The sequence below is a fragment of the Chionomys nivalis genome, chromosome 5 (assembly GCF_950005125.1).
Source record: "Chionomys nivalis chromosome 5, mChiNiv1.1, whole genome shotgun sequence".
NCBI lineage: Eukaryota > Metazoa > Chordata > Mammalia > Rodentia > Cricetidae > Chionomys > Chionomys nivalis.
The window spans coordinates 19,029,322-19,047,587 of NC_080090.1; the positions used below are offsets into that span (position 1 = coordinate 19,029,322).

At 42.3% G+C, this 18,266-nt stretch overlaps 2 protein-coding genes across 2 annotated transcripts in view; one reads left to right on the top strand and one right to left on the bottom strand.

The window, feature by feature from the left end:
- The window catches only part of Opn3 (opsin 3), a 32,567-nt gene extending 23,574 nt beyond the window's left edge, over window positions 1-8,993 (top strand). The window contains exons 2-4 of the mRNA XM_057770229.1: window positions 3,819-4,138; window positions 5,511-5,762; window positions 8,087-8,993. Coding sequence (XP_057626212.1) covers window positions 3,819-4,138; window positions 5,511-5,762; window positions 8,087-8,350 — 836 coding nt within the window. The 3' untranslated portion in view covers window positions 8,351-8,993. The remainder of the gene's footprint in view (window positions 1-3,818; window positions 4,139-5,510; window positions 5,763-8,086) is intronic.
- Window positions 8,994-11,044: 2,051 nt separating this feature from the next.
- Window positions 11,045-18,266, bottom strand: part of Kmo (kynurenine 3-monooxygenase) — a 31,177-nt gene continuing 23,955 nt past the window's right edge. Inside the window, exons 10-15 of the mRNA XM_057770398.1 lie at window positions 17,599-17,746; window positions 15,885-15,942; window positions 13,732-13,814; window positions 13,035-13,136; window positions 12,888-12,947; window positions 11,045-11,438 (exon numbers count right to left, since the gene is read on the bottom strand). Coding sequence (XP_057626381.1) covers window positions 11,259-11,438; window positions 12,888-12,947; window positions 13,035-13,136; window positions 13,732-13,814; window positions 15,885-15,942; window positions 17,599-17,746 — 631 coding nt within the window. The 3' untranslated portion in view covers window positions 11,045-11,258. The remainder of the gene's footprint in view (window positions 11,439-12,887; window positions 12,948-13,034; window positions 13,137-13,731; window positions 13,815-15,884; window positions 15,943-17,598; window positions 17,747-18,266) is intronic.

The following is an 18,266-nucleotide window of genomic DNA, read 5'->3' on the forward strand; positions in this document are numbered from 1 at the left end:
TCATGGTCCCTTTTTTGGGAGGTTTGCAGGTGGTGCTGTTTTACTGCTTGGGCTGTTTGTTACATATCAGTCTGTTTGTCGTGGTGAGTGCTGTGCAGGAGGTGGTGAATGGAGGTGGTATCTTAATGTACAATAGGCACAGCCATCCTGCTTCTGTTTGCACTCACAATGGAACCAAAAGCTGTTTTGTAAAACGGACAGCAGGGGGCTTTCATACATAACTTTGCTGGTACAATACAGGTTTCCTTAAAGAGATTATCCCAGCTTATACACATACATGATTGTGTTCAGGTTCTATTCCTCCCTTACCCTCTCTTGGTCTTCCTTGCTCATACTGGACTCCATCCTCCTCCTCAGAACCACCCCCCCCTTCCGAATAGTACCCCTCAGAGAAAACACATGATATTAAGGAGAAAATGATAGTTTTGAGGTCCGAATTGGGTTCTCAAAACAGCCTGTGCTGCTGACAGTACTGGTTTACTCTTCTGAGCCACAGGTGTCTTTTTCCAATAGCGACACAGTGTGTAGCACGGTTGTCACAAAGCGTGATGATAGCCGATGCCTCCTCTGCTAGTGGCCACTTCTTTTACATGCCATGCTGTCCTTAATATATGTACTACATGAAATAATGAGACTCAACACCAGATGATTCGCTGAAAGGGCTGGTAAGCAGAGAGAAGACAGCCCCCATCCCTGTCCTCCTGAGGAACGCTCTAGGAATGAAATAGAATGCAACATGTGATGTGGGATTTCCTTATGTATGCTGTGAATATGTTTTATTACCATTGGTTAATAAAGAAGCTACTTTGGGCCTATGGCAGCAGCGAATAGAGCAAGGCAGGAATTCCAAGCAGAGATAGAGGAGAAAAGAAGGCAGAGTCAGGGAGATGCCATGTAGCTGCTGAAGGAGACAGACATTGGATGGAAACTTACCAGTAGGCCACAGCCATGTGGCGATACACAAATCAATAAGAATGCGTTAATTTAAGATGTAAGAGTTACTTAATAAAAAGTCTCAGTGTAGGGACATAGCCCCACCCATTGGGGGCGTGTTTGCCTAGGGCTAATGTTTACGGATAAATCTACCGGGCGTGAGCCCAGCAGCCTTTTCCTTTTGCTCCGCTTTTCCAGTGCTCCGGGGGAACCTGTGGTCCTGTAAGTCTATTTCCTTATTAAAGCTGTATATATCTATATAATCTGTCTGCATTCATTTGCGCCACCACATCTCAGCTATTGGCCAAGCAGTGTTGTAATTAATATAGTTTCAGTGTTATTTCAGGTCTGGGCGGCCGGAAAATGAACGAGCAACCTCTGTCAACAAAAATGTAATCTCTGTGAGACAGATGTATGTATTCAGGTGTGTGCACGTATGTGTAGGTCAGAGGTCAGCATCCACTGTCCACTCTGCTTTCTACCATGTTTTGTGAGATGGGGTCTCTTACTGGCCTGAAGTTCACTAAGGGGGCTATGCAGGGTAGATTGCAAGCTCTGGGAATCCATAATCCATGCTTGTCTCTATGTACCACCATGCCTAACTTTTTTGTCTATTTATTTATTTATTTATTTATTTATTATTTAGGGTTTCTCTGTCACTTCAGAGCCTGTCCTGGAACTACCAGGCTGGCCTTAAACCCACAAAGATCCACCTGCCTCTGTCTCCCGAGTGCTGGGATTAAAGGCCTGTGCCACCACTGCCTGGTTATGCCTAGCTTTTTATGTAGGTCCTGGGAATCAAACCCAGGGTCTCATTCTTACATGGGAAACACTCCCCTAACTGAATCCATCTTCCCAGTCTACAGTAAATATTTTTTACTCAGAACCCACAGGCGTGGTGGAGAGACTGCTAATATGTCACCAGGGGGCTGTAGTTTAGATCATTTCGATCCGGTCACCCTGAAAGACCAGTCAGACTACAGCCACTGTTTGTTTATCCACATGTTTTGTCCGGAGGATCTGAGCCAGGCCGGGCTTGCTCCCATCCTACCCACCCTGAGTTGGCATTAACCTGGAATGATACTGGATGCTGGTGACTGAAACCAAACACTTGAAACTTACTGTGCTTGCTAACACACAGCACGCTGAAACCAATAACAAAACTGTACTGACACTGCAAAGTCTTTTACCTAAATAGGCTAAAAAGGAAACCTACCAACTTCCAAATCCCTGGCTTATCACCAAGGTGGCGGTTCCACACTGCAGTTCTGTTCTGTCATCCTGGCAGCACGGTGACGTCCCGCCCTCTGTCCTTGCCCTCTCCTGGGCTTGAGTTATTCCCAACTTCTCTCATTGCACTTCACTGATTTGCTTGTTGAACATTTTCTCAGACTTACAAGCAGACTTTAAATTCTGCAAGGCACTGCGATCCAGGGGACTTCATGCCTCCTCTAGCACCGTGATTGACAGGTAGCTAAGCAGTAGATGGTTAATAACAGAATGGATGAGTTACATGGAAATAATTGTATACCTTTACCTACTTCCTATGCCAGTGTGTTGCTTTATCCCTGAAAAGTCATTTATTCATCTCTATGATGTGTTGAGACTTACAGTTCACAACAGTGAAATTCTTCGTACTAAATTTTCTTGCTTATGTAGAATGAAATAATATACAACGTAAATTAATGACAAATTAAATGTCATAATTTAGCACTTGAAGTTAATTATAAAATTAAGTGCCATTATATTTAATAATAATATTTGTAAACTCAATGGAGTCAACTGTATTTTAAACATCAACTTACTATGTTGTTAACTAGGTTTCTAGATGTCTTTCTTGGAGAGTAATTAAAGGGTATATCATTTGTGATGTGAAATTTTAATAGACTAAAATTACATTTCTGAGACAGCACATCTAATTTATGCTTAGAATTCCTTACTGTAATTTGAATTGAGGTGTACCGCTTGCTTTTGATCACTGCTCTCTAGGGTTATTCTGTGTTCCAGAACCCAGGCTTCTTTTGGTCAGTAAATAGTAAACCCTCAGTTATCTATTCAGAAATTCTTACTGACATCATGTGTATCAGACACTGAGAATAATGCTGCTCCTTCACCCTGTGACATACAAAGCACATGGTCCAAATGAATGTTAACTGCATGGCCCGATTCTGAGGCAGGTGTCTTGTCTCTTCATCTCACACTTTTCTAACAACAGTATCACAGCGTTTTATAATGCGAAAAGCAACCCCCACCTCCACACACACACACCTTCTGGCTGCTTCCTAGAAGACCCGTCTTGTTTTCCTTCTGAGAGCTGCCTTGTGGAACCTGGGGCTAGCCCATCACCTTGAGCCGCGAGCTCTTCTCCACGTCTGCTCATAGGCTGTGCCATTTACTGTGATAAAACCCTTGGCAAAACATTTTAAAAGAAAGAAGGGCTTATTTGGGCTGGTGGTTTTAGAGGGTTTCCCAACGTCATGGTGTGGAAGATGTGGTGAAAAATAGCAGCTCCTATCCTGGCGAATCCTCCAGTCACATGTCACAGCAGAGAGAGGGGGTGAATGCTGGGGCCACCTGCTTCTTTTCTACCCTTTCTCTCTAGTAGAACTTTGTGCTGAAGCTACATCTTTGGATACAGGGCTGACTTTAGGGCTTTGATCTTTGTCCTACAATCCACATTCCGTTTTGACTCTACATTTTTTTCCATAGGTAAATTCCTTTCCAGTTAATTTTCCTGGGGAGCCTGGTTTGCTATCGCTCGGGATCTCTTGCTGTTTTTCAAGCATCCTATTGGCCTCAGATTCTCTGTATAGTGTTTCTGGTGGAAAGGTGTCGTTTTCCTGTGATTTCTCCCTGTTCTACACCTTCTCTTTCTCTTCTTGCAGGGTTTGTCTCCATTACCACCCTCGCCGTGCTGGCCTATGAACGTTATATCCGTGTGGTACATTCCAGAGTGATCAATTTTTCCTGGGCCTGGAGGGCCATTACCTATATCTGGCTCTACTCCTTGGCATGGGCAGGAGCACCTCTCCTGGGCTGGAACAGATACATCCTGGACGTACATGGACTGGGCTGTACAGTGGATTGGAAATCCAAGGATGCCAACGACTCCTCCTTCGTGCTCTTCTTGTTTCTTGGCTGCCTGGCGGTACCCATGGGCATCATAGGCCATTGCTATGGTCACATTCTGTACTCCGTTCGAATGGTGAGTTGAAGGCTGCAGATGTCCCTCTTCAAACTATCCCCACATCCATCATTTGATGTGAAAAGAATCAAACTCTCCCTATATGGTCAATTATTTACCCAGGGTTGAAAGACTCAACGGGACTTAACATTTGGTAGAACTTTGTACTGTGAATCATTCCCCAAGCAGATCACTGAGGGATGACATTGGCTTTCTGTACACCATCCTCTTTAACCAAAAGCAACAAGCAATAAGCAAACAGACAATACCAACCCCAAAACTTACATTATGCAGCACTCTCAAAAGTTAAGAATTCCGAGGGGAAAGGTTATAATTTCCATAATTATATTCATTTCAAGATCACATGAACCCACTTGTCAGAGACTGGTAGAGCTGGAAAGAACTGGAACACGCACCAAGCCAGTTCATGTGGGGACTAGGCAGGAAGAGGCTGCAGTGATGGACACAGGAGGCACAGCTGCATGTCACCTTTAATTTCAGCTGTGTGCAATTTCCTAACTGCTGTGTGTCAGGGAGAGACAAGGGAGTGGATGCAAGGGAAACACTGAAAACAGGAGAAGTGATTAAAAATGAGCTTTGACGTCAGCCTATGACATTACCTTAGCAGAGCACCTCATGCAAGTAACTTGCCTGCATCTGGAATTGCAGGCTTCTCTCTTTAGCATGTCTGACATGGCATAAGTCCATTATCTGGTTGGAGAATTTATGAATCAGTGCTTTGGGCAAAACAGTTTCCTCAATCATGAAGAGATTGTTTCCATTTGACCACAAGCCTTTCAGGCTGTGTTTTAGGGATTTGAATATCTAGATAAAATAATATATCTTAGCCTTATTAAGTAAGTTAGAAAAGCATTATAAACCATTAAAGGGAACTTGCGAGATGGTTCAGTCAGTAAAGCAATTGCTGTTTAAGTATGAGGAACTGTTTTTGAATCTGTAGAACCTATGCAAACCCAGGTACAGTGAAGTGATATGTATCTGTGACACCAGCAATTCTATAGCAGGATAAGAGGTAGAGACAGGAGAGTCTCTAGAAACAGGCCAGAGAAACCCAATCTCATCTCAGATAAGGTGGAAGGTGGGAAGCTACACCGGATGTTGTCTTCTGAGCTCCACACATGTGCTGTGGGTGTGTGTGCTCATCCTGCTTCTTCCCTCTTTCTCACCCCACCCCCAATGTCCTCAGAAGCTATTTAGATCAAACACAGTAGGTTGTAGTTGAAGGAACTGAAGCCCAGAAGAGAGAAAGGTTAGGTCAAGCTTCAGGTCAGAAGTCAGTCAGTCTCCTGTCTCTTTCCATGAAGGCAGGACACACAGGGTGACTGCTTATCTGCTTAAAAAGAAAAGTCCGTCCTTTCTTCACTTCCTACAGCTACGCTGTGTCAAAGATCTCCAGACAATCCAAGTGATCAAGATTTTAAGATATGAAAAGAAAGTGGCCAAAATGTGCTTTTTGATGGCCTTTGTCTTTCTCACCTGCTGGATGCCTTATATTGTGACCCGCTTCTTGGTGGTTAATGGCTACGGACACCTGGTCACTCCAACTGTGTCTATTGTTGCTTATCTCTTTGCTAAATCGAGCACTGTGTACAATCCAGTTATCTATATCTTCATGATGAGAAAGGTAAGCTCTGGAATTGACTTGCTTTCACCCTGGGGAACAACAAATAGAAATAGATTTCATGGGCTGGAGAGATGGCTCGGTGGTTAAGAGTACTGGCTGCTTTTCCAGAGGACCCGGGTTCAATTCCCAGCACCCACTTGGCAGCTCACAACTATCTGTAACTCTGGGTCCAGGGGATCTGAAACCCTCACACCAATGTACCTAAAATAAAATTAAGTATTAAAAACATAGATCTTGTGTAGTGTGACAACTTAGAACAATATCAAGGATAAAACAAATCTAAAGAACAAAACCCCAGTTTAAGATTTTTATATACAAAACCCCAGTTTAAGATTTTTATATACAAAACCCCAGTTTAAGATTTTTATATAAGTGTGCTGGGGGAATGGCCCAGAGGTTAAGAGTGGCTGCTCCTCTTCTAGTGGACTAGAATTTGAGTTCCATGTAAGGTGGTTCGCAGTTGCTATAACTTTGGCTCCAGGGGATCCAATGCCCTCTGCAGGTATCAACACACATGTGTTTACACTTACACACACACACACACACAAATAATAATAAAATAAAAAGTCTTTTAAGAAAGAAATAAAAAAGCAAAAATTTAAGAAGAAATGTATATATGTATAGTAATTGTTAGGCAATACTTATTAATAGTTTACAGGAAAAATGATTTGTATATACTACTAATAAAAATTATCACTCAAATAATAATTAAAAATTATTATGAAGGTTCCACCCATTCATCTTCAAAACAAAATAGACAATAACTTTATCCCATACCCCACTTATAGATTATGAAACGAAAGACCACTGGCACAGTAGGCAAAACTTAATGCACTCACTGAAAATCATTTGTTTGTGCCTTTTCTTCCAGCCAATGAATTATGAATCAAAGCTTCTAAACTTGAATATGATTTCACCAAATTTGAAAGTATAGTTTAAAAGTGTCCCTTCTGATTCACAATGTCTGGCTTCCTGGCACTCTGCATTTCTGATGGGCTCCCCAAGGGTCCTGATGATTCTGACTCCCGTTAGTCCACTTTACACAGTAATCCTAAGCAACACAACAGACTGACAGAAGCAAGTGGGAGTCCTTCTTCCCATAAGGAGCTGAATGTGAGGAAGCATTCTGGCTTACAAACAGACAGCTCAACGTCGAGAGCAATGTATCTCGAGCACTGAACTTGACTTGTAAAGTGGTGATTTGCTGAATTTGTCATCGATTGTGTGTTTTAAAATATTATTGTAAGCTAAATGTGCCCTGCACATAGTTGGTTGGGACTCTAAAGAACATAGAAATCAATGTATCTCTTTATTGGTGTTTTGTGACCTGGGAAAGCCCCTGCATTAAACAAAAAGGCTAACATGTTGACTTGGCATACGGATGCTCCGTACAAAGGCTAACATGTTGACTTGGCGTGAGGATGCTCTTTTGGCTACAGTAGACTTAATGCTTAGCAAACATCTCAGCCTTTTAGCCCACTGACAAAGAAGCAATATCTGTTATGAGGCCAGAGACTGTAGATGACGCAATACCTCATGACAGGTTGTTTTCTGTGCAGTCAGTAAATGTCCCCTGTACTTTGTGGTACCTGTCTGTTTGACCCTTGGTCACTCAGGCTCTTGTAGAAGCGGAAGAGCAGGGAGGAAACCCGAGAGAAGCCCTGTGCTGTGAGTAGTGTCTCCAGACCTCAGCCCAGTAGCCATCACTCAAGGGCTGCTCACTGAGTATTTAACAGCTGAATTCCTTAAATCTGAAGGTCAAGCTGCCCTCAGAGAAGGTTCATGTACATTGGAACCATGGATACCACAAAGGATTAAAATATTCTTTTTCATCTAGTGAACAAGAATTGTAGTACATAAAAGACCAAATGTCAATGGGGGACTTTGGTAGACCTGAGCATTACTGGGTGACTTCATCCCATGCCATCTAATGAGAAAGGGGGTGGGGCTGGGGAGATGACGAGTCAGAGGACCTGAGTTCGGTCTCCAACACATGCAAACAAAGCCAGCTGTGGTGGTGTCTGTAATCCAGCACTGAGAAGATGGACATATGTGGGCCACTGTGAACTCGCTGGCTAGCCAGCCTAGCCTAAGAGGCAAGCCTCAGGCCCCATCTCAAAAGACAAGATGTATGTCACCTGAGATTGGCTTTAGCATCCATGTGCATAGGTGTATACATGTGCACACACACACACACACACACACAGAGAGAGAAAGAGAGAGAGAGAGAGAAACTTAACTAGTTGTCTTCAATTTTACTCTAGATTAAGGACCACTTAATAACTGATTCAGGATTCACTTTATTTCTCCACTTTTCTCTGCAGTTTCGGAGGTCCCTTCTACAGCTCCTATGCTTCCGACTGCTGAGATGCCAGCGGCCTGCTAAAAACCTGCCAGCAGCTGAGAGCGAGATGCAGATCAGGCCCATCGTGATGTCACAGAAAGATGGAGACAGGCCGAAGAAGAAAGTGACCTTTAACTCCTCTTCCATCATCTTTATCATCACCAGTGATGACTCCCTGTCTGTCGATGACAGCGACAGAACCAATGCGTCCAAGGCCGATGTCATCCAAGTTCGTCCTTTGTAAGAATGGGAGATGGAGTCCTGTATCTATTGCCACACAACATCTACTCTAAGGACCGCCCTGGAGTCCTCACTTGGCACAGTAACAGCACAACCTTGTGGCCTAGCAGGAAATCCGAACTGACTACATGTTGTCTGTCTTGAAGAACTGACTGAACAAGACAAATTATTTTTCATTCAATGGGTGCTTTACAACATGAGAAACTCCTGGTGGCACAAGATGAGCATCTGGCACCATCGTCTACTCTGCCAGCATTTAACATTTGAATGACCATATTTGCCAAAGCACATGATACATTTTGTTTCTCAGATATATTTCACTGTGTAAATAAATAATGTCTCATAGACATGTGTGCAATGGCTGGGACATCGGAACTATGTTACGGTGTTGGGTCCTATTCTGTGTCATGCTGTATGTTTGCCCAATTCAATTAATTAAGGAGGTAATAAATCAATCCCCACTTTTATCTGAAAACCCAAGGCTCTTGTTATGTGTGTTGTATGACTGCCAGGGAATCAGGTTAAGGAAGCAAGTTCCAGAAGACACTGTAAGAAGTTTTGTAGAAAAGCATAGAGACTTCATGCTGGTCATGCGGATGGTTAATGATACCACGGTGGAGAACATGCATGAGAAAAGGAGTGTTAAAGATCTTTTGATACCTCCATGTATCCTTTTCAGAAATTAGTTTGGCAAATTCTCCTTTCCTTTTGATAATTTCCTACTATTCTGTCAAAAAGTCCTGCACCTACAGAGGAGTTCCCAGTAAACAAAGTTACATTCAGAGAGGGCTGAAAATAAATGTTTTAGTGTCCTTATACCATGCAGTATTATTTAAGTTTTAGCACAGTTATTTATTATTGCATGAGTGTGTGCATGCACACACTCATGTCGTATTGTGCGTGTGGAAATCAGAGGACAGCTTGCGGGGAAACGTTCCTCTTCTTCCACCAGGTGAGCCTCGGGGATCGAACTCAGGTCATCGGGCTTGGCAGCAAGCACCTCCTCTCACTGAACCACCTCTCCAGCTTCATATAATGTGGTTTTAAATTGTCACCGCTTATCAGTAGACTCCTGGATCACTAATGGGCCATGTTAGTGAAGAGGACATCTTCACACGTGTCATTGCCCATACCCGGAGGAGAACAGAATATACTACCCCAAATGTGCTCCATTTGCGGGGTTACCTTGAGCGGGAAGTCACTGAGAAGAAATGACAGAAGAAAAGTCTCCCCACCCGCCACTTGCCAAAGTGGCCTTAGGATTGCTACTCCAGGGCTTCCAGTCCTTTGCCTTTGTCTTTTCATGGCTCTGTAACTTTACTTCTTGCTGAAGATGACGTAAACCAGGGCTTTCTATATGAGCTTAAGTTATTTTAAAATGTTTTTAAATGTACTAGATGTTTATTTTAGCTCATTCCTCACAACATTATGTATCACATAGATTCCCCCCTTTTAAATATTTTTTAAACTTAAAATAAAATTATATCCTTTTTTGCCCTTCACTTTCTTCCCTCCGATTTCTCCCATGCACCCCGTTGGTACTAATAGAAACCATGGCCTCTAAAGGTTTTTAATCATGGGAGTTAGTCTATATGTGGTTATGTACCCATGGCACAGGAGCCCAGGGAAGCCAGAGGCATTGGACCTCCTGGAGCTGGAGTAATGGGCAGGTGGGAGCTGCCTGACATGGGAGCTAGGACCTGGTGCTCTCTGCAAGAGCGGTGTGCACACTTGACAGCTGAGCAATCTCTCCGGCCCCTAAGCCAGCTCATTTTCTGAGTGTCTCACATGTGCATAGGAAATATACATGCTTCTAAACTGTAGTTTGTTTCCTATTGTCAGTCTGTCTGTTATAGTAGCCACAGCCAACAAACTTAAATAAAAGGAACAATGATACTGTTTGTTTATTTTCACAATGCTAGGGAATCTAACTCAGGGCTCTGGGCATTCTAAGTAAGCACTCTACCACTGTCCTACATCCCCTTTCCACGGAAACAATTTCTTTCTTTCCTTACACACCAAACCTAAATTAATAAGACTCAAGGACATCTTTGAGACTATGGAAAATGGCAAATTGTTTCATCTTTATCACCCCAATATTTCTTTCCTACATCATTGGTATCATAGCTTTCAAAATTAATAATATTTGAAAAGAATTTTCAAGTATACCAGTCAGCCTACTGAAAGAAAAACCAGCGTCTCCACACTGCACTTTAAAGATGAAGTTAACTGTCACAGTGTGACATTCAAGGCACCGCTTCCGTGTCGGAAACGGAATGAACTATGTCTCCATGTGTCTGTAAGACAGCCTTCCCGTCTCCTTTTCACTCCTAGATATATTTCAGTTACTAATAACAACCCTTTCTTACTCTTCACTTAGGAGCATTAATAGCCCTTTCTTATCTTTAAAAGGTAATAATTCTGCTATCTGAAGACTGGAGAACAGAACAGATTCATCCGGGAACTCTTTGAAACACCCTGCCTCTCATTCACACCCCTGGTTTTAGCAAGTGCCCTGTTCCTGGGGTTAGGCAAGCCCCATCTACGCTACAAAGAGGAAGCAGCACACTAGGAAGCTGTGGTTTTCAGTTCTGAGTGTTGTTGCTCCTATAATATCCTGTATAGAAAAAAAAAAACTGTTTTTGAGAAGTGAAAGAGACCTCGGTTCTTACATTTTTAAATTTAAATGGACCCAGCCCAAGCATGCAAAGTGATGGAAACACTACAAAAAAACCAGCAGCAGCATTTCCCTTTCCTCGGCAGACACAAACATTCTACAGGAAACTTAATTATATGCTGACAATTATTTTCCAGTAGTGAATTGAATGTGCCAAAGTAAACATGCTTCTTGTCCTTAATTTTGGAGAGAGAACAAATACTTGCTCCTCGGAACCTTGACGCTCTAGTTTGTCCTAGTGACTCCATGGAACTTGCTGGAAGACACCTGTGCTTCTATTCCAGTAGTCAGTGGTTCCAGTCCATGCCGGCCTTCTCAAGAATTCCAGAGGTCTCGGGGACAGGTGGTGCACAAGTAGGTAGGCACTTCCAATGGCCATCAGGGATCCAAGGATGAAGAGTCCTTTGTTTATCACCTGCAAGGATGGCAAAAATCCAAAACTAGTCATCTGGAGGTTGTATCTGGAGATAAACTTCTTTCCTACATCACAGACAAGAGTGCTGTTCTCTTCCTCTATTACAGATAAGTGCACAGGTGTCTTCCTTCATCACAGACAAGAGTGCAGTTCTCTGCTGCTTTTAACTTGAAGCAGCAACTTGATTGCTTGACCTCTCCTGCTCCTGCCCTGATTTCAGTGCACTCTGCCTGCTTGGCTCTTTCTCCTTGGCATGTTTGTCTCTTTGAGGCCAGGGACACTATTTTATTTGGTGTATATGTATGTGTGTTGTGTGTGCACATGTAGGGGTTGCACTTGCCAGAGTGTGCACGTGTAGAGGACAGAGATCACTGTCAGGGGGCTTCCCCTTTCTCTCTACTATTTATTGTTTTGAGACAGTCTTTCACTAGCCTCAAAACTCACTGTTTTGGGGAGCAAGTCCCTGGGATCTACCCTACCCCACCCCTAGAACAGGGTTACTACAGATGTGTACTGTGTCCAACTATTATGTGGATGCTGGGGGTCTCATCGCAAGCTCTCATGACTATGCGGGAAGTACTTTATCCACGGAGCAATCTTCCCAGCCCCTATTTTAATCAGTTGTATAGAGGCAGAGCTTACAGGTAGATCTTGACTCTTTCTGGCCCATTCTCTATACGACAAAGTTATTGACCTAAAGTCTTAGCTTGGGTGTTTAAGTCTTTTTAGGTCGCTTAACCCTCCATAAGCCAATCTTCTTATTTCAGCGAATGCTGAAGTCCCCACTTACCTCCCCAACTTTCATCTGATTATTTTTACACCCTGGACTTCCTGGCTAGTGTATCTTCAGCCTTCATTTCCTAGCCTACATCCATATTCTCCTTGCAGTAGCCCCTGGAGCGTTCACCATATCTGTCCACATTTCCTATGAGTTCCTGAGCCACCTGTATGGTAGACACTACATCTTGTTCACTGACGTGTCTAGCTCAGTATATATGCATCCAATAAAACCATTGACAGATGAAGTTAGAAAATTCCCAAGGCAGTCAGGAATCTGAATTGCATTTAATGGCACCTCTGGGTCAGTTTCTCCAAATGACTGCATCATTGCATCCCACTAGAAAAGTCAGTGATGTAATTCTGTCTGGTTTTACAAGTTAAACCCATAAAGATGCCACATAATGCCAAAGTCCAGAATGGATCTCAGTGTGTAAACAAAGCAAAAAGCTGAGAAATATCAGCCTCACCCTCTTCAAATTTCTCTTTACTTTTTTTCCCCATCATGCAGAGTGTGTGCTACATACTCTGTAGACTCAGGACAGGTTTTATTTGGAAGAGCAGCATAATGTCTCTGTCCTGTCATGTCTGTATTTTCCTAAAATAAATATGACCATGAAACTATAGGACACTTCAACACATTAAGTTTTTCAGTAGTCAAATTCTTCCAACCTTTTTCTGCCAATGCCAGCGCAGCACTGCCTCATGGTATCTTATTCTGGTGAAGGCAACCTGCAGGGGAATTTAAAGAGCATCTGCTGTATTCTTTATTAGTTAAACAGAGGGAGAACAAGGGGGAATCTTTAATACATTCCTTACCATGGTATAGAGAGGGATAAAGGTTGATGGCATGATAGCATGAAGAAATCTATTTAGGAGCCTCTGAAACAGGAACCACCTGGAGTTGACATGCGCTCGCATCTGCAATGACAGAATTCTTAGAGAGAGCACCTTAGATGAAGCACCTCAATTCCCGCACAATGATCTGCTGCTCGTCTTCACTCACAGTTGTCGCAAGAATGGATGCTAACACAAGAGTCAAATAAAACCCCATTTCCGCAATCATCACTCCCAAGTGCTCCCAAGAAATCCTAGGAGTACAAGACATGGCCTTGAAAACATACAAAACCCAGCCTGGTGTTACTCAGAAGACAATTTCAATATATATATTTAAAAACTCCGTTTCAGCAAAACATTTATTGAACCAGAATTTTAAATGACCTTTAAGCTCAAAGACTTGATTGATTTCTGTTGCTCTCTACTGAACTGGCAACATTGTTTATCGCAACAAGGATTACTTATAGCTATTTCTTAAGACAAATGGTGTGTTAAAGTCAACTGACTTTTACCATGTTAGTGTGCCTGTGTGTATGTGCGTGTGTGTGTGTATATGTGTGCTTTGGTCCACACATATTTTCATGCAGCATGTATGAGACAGGGTTGGAGCCAAGGAAGATAAAAAGACTGTTAGTCTGTTTGTGGACTGTCTTGTGGCATGGAGCCAAATTTTTCTCACCTCTATATAATTGTACATAGACAGGTCTGAAATTGCGTGGTCATCTGGAATCCTAAATCTTGAGAATTCAGGAAGGCACAAACCTAGAAACCAAGATTAAATAAAACATATATGTGTTTAAAATAATATACAGAAAATATGCTGGAGAGAGGGCTCAGTGGTTAAGAGCATTGACTGCTCTAACAGAGGACCTGAGCTCAGTTCCCAGCACCCACCTTGGTGGCTCACAACAACCTGCTACCATGTCTTAGAAGATCTAATGCCATATTCTGGCCTCTGAGGGCACTTACACATACATGCCACACACTCACACACAGACATACACACACAGACACATAAATACATCTTTTTAAAAAAAGCAAAATAAAATCTTTTAAAAAATGCTGATCTCCTGTTAAGTCAAACTAAACAGTGTTTCTCCTAGCAACATTCTAATCTTGTAAAACTATTGATAACCACAACAATCTCCAGTTACTGAGCAATGTCCACTGAACACTGACATCTTGTGGTCAAAGAAAGGTTACAATAAAACTAGTAATAAAATATTGGTTGCTTAAATCATCATTTCCCTTATTCCACAAACGGAAAATAATTTTGTGACGGTTAATTTATATTGAGAACTTACTGGATTTAGAATTACATCTCTAAATGAGTGTGTGTGGGGAAGACGCCAGAGAGGTAGGACTGATGAAGAAAGACGCACCCTTAATGTGGGCAGCATTATCCAAAGGGCTGCTGTCCCAAGTGAACAAAAAGGAGAAAGTGGACCAAGCACCAGCAATTCTCTTAGCTTCCTGACGGCAGATGCAATATGACTCACACTTCTGCCCCATGCCTCCCCAGTGCCATGAACCATGGCCCTCGAACTATAAACCAAGACAAACCTTTTCCTCTTCAAGTGGCTTCTCTAGTTACAGCAACAAGTAACTGTACATGTTCATATGACAACTTTAAATGATGCTCAACCCTTCCCTTTGTGTGTGTGTGTATGTGTGTTTCTTTGAGGGCTTAGGTATTTCTGAGGGTGTGTGGCAAAGGCTGTAGGCAAAGGTGGCCCCCCAAGGTGGAAGGGAGAGAAAGAACAGTACGTACACCACCCTGATTCACTGCTCTGAACTTTTATCTGTGAGTGGGTCACTGCTACCTTGCAGGCATGAGGCCTACCTAGAGGTCCCTGAGTCACTGAAGGTGTGCCCTTGGAGGGCACTGTGGGTCCTAGTTTTCCCTGTCTTTCTCTGTCACTTCCAGAACAGGAGGTGAGTGCCTTTTTCTCTGCTGCTGGATCCCCTCCCCCATGATGTTTCCTTTTCACAAATCAAGTGTAAGGGGTCAACTGATCACAGTCTAGAACTTCTGAAACTGAGAGCCACTGTTGTAGAATGTTATTCTAACTAGACAAAGATGGGTTACATTTGTTTATGCTGCAGAATATGACTTTAACTGTGTGAAGATGTTACATTTGTTTATGCTGTATTTGTTTAACGATGTAAGGATGTGTGTTTAATTATGTAAAGATGTGTTGCATCTGTTTCACCTTGCCTGCCTAAGACACCTGATCGGTCTAATAAAGAACTGAATGGTCAATAGCTAGGCAGAGAAAGGATAGGCAGGGTTAGCAGGCAGAGAAAATAAATAGGCTCAGGAAAAAAGAGGAAGGAAATGAGAGAAGAAGGAAGAGAGAACGAGGGACATGCCTGGGGCAAGAAGCCAGGCAGCAGTCAGCCAGACCTAGAGAAGCAGTGAAAGTAAGCTATACAGAAGTAAGAAAGATAATAAGCTCTGAAACAAAAGGTAGATAAAGAGAAACATGTTAGTTTAAGTTAAAAGAGGTAGCCAGAAATGTGCCAAAGCTAGGCCGAGCATTCATAACTAATAATAAATCTCTGTGTCATGATTTGGCAGCTGGTTGGTGGCCCAGAAGAAAAGGTCTGCTGCAGGCCACAGCAAACCTTTTCTAAGTTGACTATCCCAGGTATTGTTGTAGTAATGGAAAGCACTTTCCTCCATGAGTCCTAGGCTTCCCTCTCTGGGTGTTCACTCTCTGGGATAGGCAGTGACTGTGGCAGATACTATTAGAGCGTCAGTGTCATTCATAACAGGCCTACAGCTGATCGTCTGGGCTAGTCTATGTCCCCCTGAGAAAGTATACGTACTAAGATCATTATTGAATTTGTCCATTAACTCATCAAATACCAAACAGTCTTCAAAGCCCTGAAACAAGAAAAATGGGTAAAAATAAGGCATAAATAATGAAACACTTCATAGTAATTATAAGGAGAGCTAGTACTGGTGGGAATGTTGCACAGAGAGCTTCTCATCTGATGCCTGATCATGATGCAAAGACCAGCAGCTGGATCCTCACGCTGTCTTTGCCTCACTGATCTCGGGAATGATTATGATGATTTGAAAATGAACAACAATTTTTTTTTTTTTTTTTGGATTTTTTGAGACAGGGTTTCTCCGTAGCTTTGGAGCCTGTCCTGGAACTAGCTCTTGTAGACCAGGCTGGCCTCGAACTCACAGAGATCCGCCTTCCTCTGCCTCCCAGTGCTGGGATTAAAGGCGTGCGCCACCACCGCCCGGCTACAACAAAAAATTTTTAAAGACATCTGTGATTTTGGTGGATCTCAATGCCTCTTTAAGACTAACAATTACATGTCTTTACCATGAGTTAGTTGTAAACTATTTGAGTCTCTAAGATTCATGTTCAGAACAATTGAATGAGCTGAGCATATAATTCAATGGTTGATTTTAGGTTCAGTTCCCAAAAAAAATATTAATGATAGGATCCAATTAATTTAGTTCCTATAATGCAAATTTAAAACGAATTCTGAACATGAAGAACTTGAAAAATTTGTAAGGTCATACTAAATACAATGAAGAATAAGAACCCTGGGTAGTGAATTTCCATTACCTACAAATTCAAACTACAGTTTCAGAGACAATGTAAAAATATGTAAAACAGACTTTGCACACCAACTACAGCTATTGCACTTGAAATAGTGAATGTACTTTTCAATGAACGTCTGCAAATTCTTTATGGTATAGGAACTTTGACATAAGGGGTGATGTATAAGGCCAAGACAACAGTTATAAGTTCTTACCTAAAATAATTTGATTTTCCTCGGTAGTGTTGGGGTAGACACTAGTAAAACTTTAGTGTTAGAGATGAAATGTGGGTGTCAAGTAAGTTATGCAAAACTCATGGTGTAGTGAATCCCGGAGGTAAGGGCTGAACTCCTGCGTTTGTCCACAGGACTGTAAGTGATGTTTACTTATGTTTACTTATGAAACTAAGTGCTTGCAGTTGCTTTGCAGGAAAGTCACAAGCTGCTTTTATTTGAAATAAAGTCCTATCATCAAAGCAATATATGACTAGTGATTGCTAAACTACTATTACATTATATATACATATCTTATTAATGTCTTGCATGTATATATTAATAACAATAAGATTCTTGATATTAACATTTAATATAGGAGTTCTATAGTTTAAAAATTTCTTTCTAACCACAATACCAAAATTTCCATGAAAGTAGTCTAGTATCAACATTTAACCAGTTTGGGGTTTTATTTCGACCTGCCAGTCATGTTAGCCGACTCCACATTAGGCTGTAGACACAGCTGTCAAGAAAGCAGGCCGCCATACCATATGTTGTGCTTCTCTCCGGAATGGGTTATTGTATCAGACAATCTGGGCCCTTGATGGAGTTGACATTAGTCTGACTGGGCAACTGGGCTGATGAGGGAAATGGCTGTGTTCTTGGGACTGTGTGGGGATGGTTTAGATGGGGCTTCTATTAGGATTTAGTATTTAAGACTGACATTGGGATGATCCAGGAACTTTCCTACAGGAAAAGAACTCACCGCATTCATTCCTTGCCCGAAAAACGGAACGATGGCGTGAGCTGCGTCCCCCATCAGCACACAGTGTGACTTCAGGTGGAAGGGAGAACACTTCACTGATACCATGGGCTGGGCAGGCAACAGGAAGAAGTCTCTCAGGAGGGCTTGCCTGTGGAAGAAAGCAATCAGAATATGAACAGGATACTTGGGGTTAATCACTGCTAAGTTCTTTTATATATTAGCTTCGTTGCCTTGGTATTTTGATGAAAAAAAAATGACAATGACAACAGTAAATCAGCAAATGGGGGGGGTGTAGTTCAGTGGAAGATTGCTTGTCTAACATGTTTAAGGTCCTGGGTTCAAGTCCCAGAACCAGGGAAAAAAGAAAAGGGAAATAAATTCTGCTATTCCAGGGCTAAGGAGACGGCTAATTTGTTAAATGATGGCCGTGCAAGCATAAGAACCCGAGTTCAGAGCCTTAATTCCACATAAGGTCAAGTATGGCGGCACTCATGTGAAATGCAGGCTGTGCCTATAGTGTATGTCTATATTCCCAACACTGGTGGGAAATAGAGAAAGAAGCACCTCGGGGACTGGCAATCATTCTGCTGCCAGACGTTTGGAATTTATTCACTATGCTACAATCGATATTTTCTTATGTTCCTACAAACCAAGATTTTTGCCCATGC